The following is a 9,975-nucleotide window of genomic DNA, read 5'->3' on the forward strand; positions in this document are numbered from 1 at the left end:
ATCTGCACAAAATTGCTGTATGTAAACATAATTTTACACAATATTCAAATTCACAACATTAATTCTTTAAAACACACAAATAAGAACAAATAAACGTAACCCGTGTAGTATTAAGTTTATAGTAGCCCAATAAAATGAGTTTGTTTACATCAGGCTTCCCACGCATTTCGACTTTCCCAGTTTTTAATGATCCTGGATATGGATTTAAAAGTACTTTAACAGAGATATAATACGCAGTATCAGTGAGTATCCAATTAAATATTTCACGCCATGTATGTGTATGTAAATCTGTGACTGGAAATCACGGTTTTTAAATATCCATAACAGTGGGATGCCACAAACAAAACAAAACAATCGGGCGAAAGAAAGCTGGAGCTTAAAGAATCTTCCGCGGGAAAATACAACAAGCGCGAGAGGTTCTTCCAACATAACAGCGCGAAAACTTGTTACAAAGTATCAGCGCGCGAGTAACAATGAGAAACAAAGTATCCATGAGCTCCATTCGGGCCGCCGCGCAGGAAACACTGGAACTAGGCGCGTCTGTGTCAATCTCACACACACACACACACACACATCTCAAATATATAATAGCGCATTGATTACACTGACCCACAATCATAAAAACACTTCAACACAAAACATCCTCAATTAGTCTAAACTGGCATGGAAATATAGAATCTCACCATTTCTCCCCAAACTTTTGAAACAGGACTAAAAGAAGTTTAGTTGATGCAAGTTTCCTTCTTTACTCACCGACTCCGTACTTCTCTTTCTTCGTGGGCACCCAGCGCGACATCCTCACTGATGAAAGTGTTGTGAGACGCCCGTGAGTGTTGTTGTCGCTATTCCAAATATATATATCCAGAGTTTTTCCACACACTTTTTCTTTTCTCTGTAGGAGTGGAAAGACTCATCTAGCCGCCATTTTCCACCATCACTGAACTCATGAACCGCGAGGGGGAGATATGAGGAACTTTCTGTCATGTGGGACACCAGCGTCACCGGACGACCGGACAGTCCCTCACAAAACAACTACCATGGCCGCTATAATCTCGGCCAAAATACCAGAGCAAAGTATAAGTAATAATACAACTTTTGTGACTGGAATATTGCGTATGTATTAATGTTACATGAGTAGGCTACTTCTTTTTTTTATGCACAGATTTATTTTTATTTGTATAGCCTAATTATTTGTTATATGAAGGTCACGTTAAAATATATTTAGTTTTGCTACTTTTAAAATGCCTTTATTATTATTATTATTATTATTATTATTATTATTATTATTATACGTTTTGTTTGTAAATATTAAGGGTTAAAGAAAATAAATAACTTCAGCATATTTTCAGTATGACCATTTTTAATGACATTTTTACTCAAGACTGTCTCTTAGTTGTGGCGTCATTCCCACCGTTTCCGTGCATCATTTCTAATGAATCTCTTGTATTGTCAAAAAAGTTATATATATATAGATATATATAGATATATAGATATAGGATGATAATTAAATATACACAGTATATTTAATTTGTCTGTGTGTATTTACATAAAATGCATCCTAAAAATACACACAGTGTCTGAGGAACACAGAGTAATCTGATATTTCATTCCATAAATGTTATTTACACTGCAAAATCTAGTGGAAATGTTCATGACATTCATAAAAATAAAAAATAAACGACAGACTCCTGTGATTAATACGGGTTGGACAATGAAACTGAAACACTTAGACCACAGTCATTTATTAGTATGGTGTAGGGCCTACTTTTGCAGCCAGTACAGCATCAGTTTGTCTTGGGAATGACAGATACAAGTCCTGCACAGCGGCCAGCGGGACTTTGAGCCATTCCTCTTCCAGATCAGTGTCCAGGTCACTATATAATGCTGTGCAGACCATGAGATGTTCAACTTCACTTTCATGTTCATCAAACCATTCTGACACAAGTCTTGCCGTGTGTATTGGTGCATGCTGACACACGGCACCCCCTTCATGTACGATGTTTGAAACATTAGTTGCACATGGTCCTCCAGAACGGTTCGGTAGTCATGATACTGCAGCCCAAACCATCACCGATCCATCCCGCGCTTCACTTTGGACACTCAACAGTCCGGGTGTTGAGCCTCTTTGGGGCTTCTCCACACCACAACTCTCACGGATGTGGGAAAGACAGTGAAGGTGGACTTTTTCACATTGTCCACAGCCCAAGATTTGCACTGTTGGCTCACTGGCACGCTTGACCAAAGGTTTGGTTATAGTTATAGGCTTCATGATGAGATGGGACTATCAGGATCTGTCCTTCAGTGGTTCTCTTCTTATATTCAAGATAGAACCTTTAATGTTGCAGCAAACAATGTACAGTCTGAGGTGACAAATTTATCCTGCGGAGTGGCTCAAGGGTCAGTTTTGGGTCCAATTCTGTTTTTATTGTATATTTTGCCACTTGGTCAAATTATCAATTGTTTTAAAGATGTATCATATCATTTGTATGCCGATGATGTCCAGTTGTATTGTTCTTTTAATGATGCTGAGTTCCATCGTCTGTCCCTGTTCTTAGAGTGTGTGTCCTCCATTAAAGACTGGCTGGCCACTAACTACTTGCAGATAAACTCAAACAAGACAGAAACGCTAATATTCGCCCCAGACCATAAGACCCCGCTGATCAAACAGCACCTCGGCTCTCTAGGCCCCTCGGTCAAGTCCAGCCTCAGAAACCTGGGGGTTGTGTTTGACCAGGCAATGTCATTGGAGACACACTCGAAACAGCTTGTACGAAATTGCTTTCATCACCTTAGAAATATATCTAAAATTCGTAAAATGGTGTCGAAAAATGATCTGGAAATGATAATTCACGCTTTCATATCTACAAGACTTGACTACTGCAACTCTGTTTTTACCTGTCTAAATAAGTCTGCTCTAAACAAACTACAAACTGTTCAAAATTCTGCTGCTAGACTTTTAACAGGTGCCCCTCGAAGGTCTCATATCACACCAGTTTTGTCGGCTCTCCATTGGCTCCCTGTAAAATTCAGGATCGATTTTAAGATTTTAGTACTGACTTTCAGAGCCTTAAATGGGCAAGCCCCACAGTACATTCTGGACCTTTTGAAGCCCTATTCCGCTGGCCGGACTCTTCGGTCCTCTGGCCAGAACCTGCTTGTAGTCCCTAAGACTCGTTATAAGACACGAGGGGACCTGTCCTTTGAGTCTGTTGCTCCCAGATTGTGGAATGCTTTACCCCTATCCATACGCATGTCAGACTCTATTACCTCTTTTAAAATCAATCTGAAAACATGTTTATTTAGGCAAGCTTTTGGTTGATGGGTTTTCATTAGTCTCACAAAATTTTTACATATGTAAATGTTTTATATTTGTTTGTTTTACTTATGTTCTTGTACAGCACTTTGTGATTTTATCTGCGAAAAGCGCTTTATAAATAAATTTTACTTACTTACTTACTTACTTATAGCAGCCTGACCATGAATATTGCCTCCTGACGAACAGTTTTGGTGGAAACAGGAGAGTCGAGGTGCATGTTTTAATTCTACAGTGAGTTGGGTTGTTTTTGTTCACAACGGTTTTATGTTTTTGGTCAGTACCTGGACACCCCTTTCAGACAGCTTCCTCTTGAGTCAATTTGGATTTGGTTTGTCGACATCACCCTGGTGTCATAGCTCTCGATACACCTCAAAGATAAGCTGTCCTGGTCACAGATGCGCCAGTGAGACGCTCACCAACAATTTGTCATCTTTTGAACTCTGAAATGTCTACCATTATGCTGTGTGAATTGCAATATTTTATGTACAGCTGTGCTATTGCTCTGCCTATTCAACCTTCACACTCTGTTCTTACTGATGTAATGTAAAATCACTGAAGAATGGCCACCAGGCTGCACAAATATAGGCATGAAACATCCAGCATATTGGCTCGTGTTTCAGTTTCATTGTCCAACCCCTGCTATTTACCACTGTTAGGCACATTACAATGGTCTGCTGCTGTCCATAGCTAAAGAAACAGAAACACACACATATTGGCATCAACTACCTTTGAACGGTTTGATTGCTCACCAAGACTGCATTTGTTTGATTAAAAAAATACAGTAAAAACAGTAATATGTGACCCTGGATCACAAAACCAGTCATAAGTCGCACAGGTATATTTGTGGCAATAGCCAACAATACATTGTACGGGTTAAAATTATCGATTTTTCTTTTATGCTAAAAATCATTAGGATAGTAAAGATCATGTTCCATGAAGATATTTTGTAAATTTCTTACTGTAAATATATAAAACATTTATTTTTGTGAGTGAATGCAGCACAATCGTGAACATAAATGGACAACTTTAAAGGAGATTTTCTCAATGTTACAATTTTTTTTGCACCCTCAGATTCCAGATATTTAAATAATTGTATCTCGGCCAAATATTGTCCTATCCTAACAAACCACACACCAATGGAAAGCTTATTTATTCAGCTTTCGGTTGATGTATACATCTCAATTTAAAAAAATTGACCCATGTAACTGGTTTTGTGGTCCAGGATCACATATTGTGAAATATTTGACAGTTTAAAAATAAGTGTTTTATATTGTAATTATAATATCAAATTGAATTTATTCCTGTGGTGCAGTCAGCATCATGCTCCTTCTGATTTGCCGCTCAAGAAACAGTTTTTATAATTATATCAATAATACTGTAGCATGCACAGAAAAGCAAAGCTCAGATTTGTTTGTATTTTGAATGACCCAGGATGAAACTCTGTCATTTTCATATGGTCATTTTCTAAAATGTTTATTTTAACTGGGTTCTAAACAGACAGACTAATCTGTTTTCTGTCGCTTCTGTCCTAGTTTTTCAGTAAAAAAAGATTTTAATCAAAAAATGGAAAACATAATTAACAGCACTGCATAAAACATTATGAATCCTCTAATACTCACAACGAGACAATTTTCGCTGTCAGACTGTGGCGACTGCTGAAAATTTGATTATGGGGACCAATTAGAAAAGATTGCTCTGGGATAGCGTCTCGTAGCCACTGATTTCACTTAATTCCTGCTTTTCCAGAAAAATTATCACTCCGTTTGAGGTTAATTGTTGTTTCTGTGAAAGTATGTTGCTTTGCACACAAACCATCCCCAGATGCTTGTAATTAAAGCTGCTCTGTGGGAAAAAGACTGCCTTTTGATTCATAGTACACTATGCAAAACATTTCAAGAATGAACCTTTTTTGTTGACATCCATGAATACATTGCTTCCTCTTCTTTGTTCAATTGTTGTTGAAACTGGCCGCAGGCTCTAAAATACAAGGATTTGACTTAATCAACTTAAAAAGGAGTTCCTTTGCATTCATCTGAAGCTACTCATCGGTATAAATGTTACAGAAAGCGCTTTCATTGTTAGCCCACAGATACGTCCCTTTATGAGAAATGAATGATTTATTCTCACTCTGTGCAGTGGCCCTGAAGCGGGTGAAGAGGCTGTTTACCATTAATCAATGTGTGTACATCAGAGCACTGTTAGTTTAGTGCGGACCCCGTCACATGACACCTCTCTCTCTCTCTCTCTCTCTCTCTCTCTCTCTCTCTCTCTCTCTCTCTCTCTCTCTCTCTCTCTCTCTCTCTCTCTCTCTCTCTCTCTCTCTCTCTCATCATTATACCCAGTCTAATGTCCAGCCAGAAAGACAGCTTTTTTGCTTTTCTGCTATTTTTTGGTGTTTGATAAACTAACTATTGAAAATAATCAAAAAAAAAAATGTTTTTATGTATAGATTTTTTTATATTTCATAATAATAATATAATAATATATTTTTTATATATAGATATTATTATTATTTACCTTGTCCCACACCCAGACTTCAAATCTTGAATATTAATTATTATATGTTGAGCATGAGATGAAATATGTGAGGTAAATATCACTTGTAAAAGGAATACTTTTGTGCATAGTTTGTGTGCATATATATATATATATATATATATATATATATATATATATATATATATATATATGCAGTTTACATTTATATAAATATCAGTTTACATTTCCAAACATTCTTTTTGCCATTAATTGTAATAATCCAGTGAGATTTGTGCACAAGGAGTCTGACAACAGCCGGTATGATCTGATCTCACCATCATCGAGTCCGTCTGTGATTACATGAAGAAACAGAAGAAACTGAGACAGACTAAATCCAGAAGAACTGCGGGAACGTCTCCAAGATGCAAAGCTACAGTACTGTGAAAAGTACTGGCACTTGTCTTAAAATGCTGTAAAGTGAGAATGCTTTCAACAACTTAAAAAAACGGACTCGATTATGGTGAGATCAGATCATACCGGCTGTTGTCAGACTCCTTGTGCATACACAAATCTCGCTGGATTATTACAATTAATGGCAAAAAGAATGTTTGGAAATGTAAACTGATATTTCCTACTGACACACTAGCAAAAGATAAATAACTGACTTAAAACCATTTTTTTTTTGGGGGGGGGGGGGGGGGGGGGTATTAACATGCCTAAGACTTTTGCACAGTACTGTATATGAACTTTTTTAAACATTAGTTTTTACTCTATTTCATCTTATTTTCAGATTTGTTGTACTATTGATCATTTGAATTTTAGATCAGACGTCCCTGCTCAGATGGACTAACATCATTATAGACTCATTATAGACAGAGGAAATCATCAAATGAGTTTGGAACGACACAAGGGTGAGTAAATGCTGACAGAAGTTTTGTTTCAGGGTGAATTATTCTATGAATTGTTCTCCAGTGTCTTTCTTATTTTGCTTATTTCTAAGCCTTGGAGACATTTGACAGCTTTAATTAGCAAATCCCTCCGTAAACACAGAGAGTAAGCAATGTCGAGGCCAATGCACGGAGAACGAAACAGCAAATTACCCACTTAAAATTAGAAGCCAAATTGATCACAGGAAAATAATGTCCAGGACTTAACATGAAGTAGACGTAGAGCAGGATAGGGCTGCTTTGATTGTGTGAGTCATACAAGCTTTCATATTTCTTTCTTTTCTCTCTGCTCTGATGATAAAGAGATTCATTATTATCGGCAAAAGAATGTTGACCTGTCCCAACATCAGAGGACCGGACTCAACACACACCAATCTGCCTTTACATGTTTATTTATACTTCCTTCATATCAGTCTTCCCCTTAATGAGGACACCAGTCCACTTCCCTCAGATGTGCCGTCCTCATCCTGCAGGGGGCGCCGGTAGTTCTGCTCAGGGGATTCAGAACGCTTACTATGCAGTACTGTATGTATATCCAGTATATAGTATATTCTTGATGCATGCAATATTGATTTTTTATTTGTTTTACTAAAAATGCTAATTAATTTTGCATGTAATGATAAGATTAAAAGAAACATTTTAGAAAGAATTACAGTATGCACAGTATACGCTACTGCAAAAATAGTAAGCAGTATGGTACTGTAGTATACTATTGCGAACCTAGTATGTATAAAGTACATAGTATGCCTATATTTTTATGCATGCAATATCAATTCTTTCTTTTTTTACCACAAATGCTAATAAAAATTACATGGTGTGCTCAGGATGCATACTGCAGAAATAGTAAGCAGTATGGTAGTATTCTATTCTGAACATAGTATGCATAAACTGTATGCAGATTTTCTTTTTGCATGCAATATTTATCTTAAGACATTTTTTATACTAAATTTGCTAACAAAACATTTTTTATTTCCAAGGTGCCACGCAATCAGAAGTTTTATAGAAACATTTTATTTTGAAAAATGACACTGTATGCATACTATCAAAATAATATGAGTATAATACTATTACGAATAGTTTTTCTTTCCGAGTCCATAAGGGCAGACAGGAAACACAAAAGCCAGTGTAATTACAATAATGATGTAGGTTAGATGCAGTAACATCTGGGAACAGCCGCATGTCTATGTCACATGAGACGGAAATCTGTATTCAGATTTAGAAGAAAATGGTGAGCTATTTAAGAAAGCTTAATGTCTTTACTGCGGCAGATTGTCCCAGTTCACACAGCACAGATGAATCCTCAGTGTGTGAATGGCTTAGGATTTTTAAATGAAAATAAATTTTAAGTTAAATGCTGAATATATTCATGTAAAGGTTTGGCCAGATACATTGTTCACTGATCAGAATTTGTGTAAAACTATAAAATTATAGAATAGCAGCTCTTATAAGATATTTATATTAACTCAAATTGATATTTGATTGCAGACAAATCCGATCAAATTAGACATTATTGAGAAACTCCACACTCTATAACTCTTAAACTCAAGTTTTTTTTTTGGTGTCTTTTTCTCAGAAGAAACATCTGAAGACACAAGAAAAAGTCCTATTTTACTAAATAAAACCCATTTAATGCTATTTATGTGTAGAGAAACAACTGAGATATTAAAGAGATATCATTTGCGATTTCTCTAACAGGTCTATGGACATGCAGACAGTTCTGAAGCAGCAGAACAGAAGGGTTGTTTACAGAAACACCGGGACAGAGCGTCTTCACCCTGAAGATGTGTGTGCTTTCGTTGCCTGCGTGGTCTTGAGAGATCATGTGGGTGGCCCGACACAAACACTAACAACCTCATCATCTGATTCAACTCCCTGAAGCGCTAATTACCCAGCAGCCCTGGCGATCACATGCCCTGCTCCAAAACATTGGACACAACTGCTCTGTGTGTGTTAGATGTTACGGTTCTAACCCAGAGATGAGTTTGCAGGTCCAAAACTAGATTCTCTGAAGATATTCTGACTGGTGTTTGCCCGAGGAAAAACTCGCCGATGTGACTCTAGAGCAATGTGGGTGGTTTGCTGTGTGGTTGTTATGAATTTTTTACAGTATGCATGCAGATATTTCTTAATTATGTACATGCATGTGTGTGTATATATACAAAATAATTATACACAGTACACACATTTATTATGTAAACACAAACTTTGATTTTGGATGCGATAATCTTTTCACAGCCCTAATTTTTACCATGCTAGTGTTACATGTACTATGCTACATGAATATGGCATCCATCTGATACCCTAACTGTACCATGGTACTTTTGTAGTAAGATTTTTGTAGTAAAGATGGTGAAAGCAAGTGTTCTTTTTTTAATCATTAGTGGCATTTGCTATGGCAAGCATCGCTATTATGATGGCTCATTTGAAGGGTTAGTGAACAAACTCCAAAATTTAAAGGGATGGTTCGGAGTAAAATCAACCTGTCATTTGCACCATGACATCGAGCCAAACACCCCCCCCCCCCCCCCCCCCCCAGAAGCCTTTTTTCCCTTGGTTGAACATTTTTAAAGTTAGAGCTTATTTAGAGATATCAGCCGGATGACTTAGTGCAGGCGCTAATGGATCCAATTTGTATCTCGTAAATTACCCCACTAATAATGCCCAGAATGGGACCAAACTTCTACAGTAGTACAAATAGGTTCTGTACTCATAAAACGAGGCATTGGAAAGTTTGTAAGTACATCAGGAGTTTATTTAAATAACACTTGCCTGACGGCTCATGCTACTGCTAACCCGGATGTCGACGTCACTTCAGTGAGTTGAGAAAAGCCCGTAAAAGTCCTGGCAGAAAGCGATTAATAAGGATGTAGTGTAACGACGCCCAGTTCCAGGAATGCACTACAATTGTTGGTAGTACCAGTTTATAACAATTATTAGTTAACACTAAATTGTCAACACTTTGGAAAAAATAACAATTCGTCCGTCGGGTGTTTGATAATAACAATTCGTCCGTCGGGTGTTTGATAATAACAATTCGTCCGTCGGGTGTTTGATAATAACAATTCGTCCGTCGGGTGTTTGATAATAACAATTCGTCCGTCGGGTGTTTGGCTCGAGGTCATGGTGCAAAGGACCCTAGGTTGATTTTACTCCGAACCATCCCTTTAAGTATAAATAAACAGCTTCCACTCAGTTTGTTCTAAAGACATAAATGGATGTTTAAGTTGTGAAGCT

At 37.3% G+C, this 9,975-nt stretch overlaps 1 protein-coding gene across 4 annotated transcripts in view; it reads right to left on the reverse strand.

Annotated features, from left to right (window-relative positions):
• The window catches only part of dock1 (dedicator of cytokinesis 1), a 224,234-nt gene extending 223,282 nt beyond the window's left edge, over positions 1-952 (reverse strand). For all 4 annotated transcript variants that reach the window (XM_079851388.1, XM_079851387.1, XM_079851386.1 and 1 more), the window contains exon 1: positions 754-952. In XM_079851388.1, the coding sequence (XP_079707514.1) occupies positions 754-796 (43 nt within the window). In that variant the 5' untranslated portion in view covers positions 797-952. The remainder of the gene's footprint in view (positions 1-753) is intronic.
• Positions 953-9,975: the final 9,023 nt, after the last annotated feature.

This window comes from Squalius cephalus, assembly GCF_949319135.1.
Source record: "Squalius cephalus genome assembly, chromosome: 19".
In the NCBI taxonomy this organism is placed as follows: domain Eukaryota; kingdom Metazoa; phylum Chordata; class Actinopteri; order Cypriniformes; family Leuciscidae; genus Squalius; species Squalius cephalus.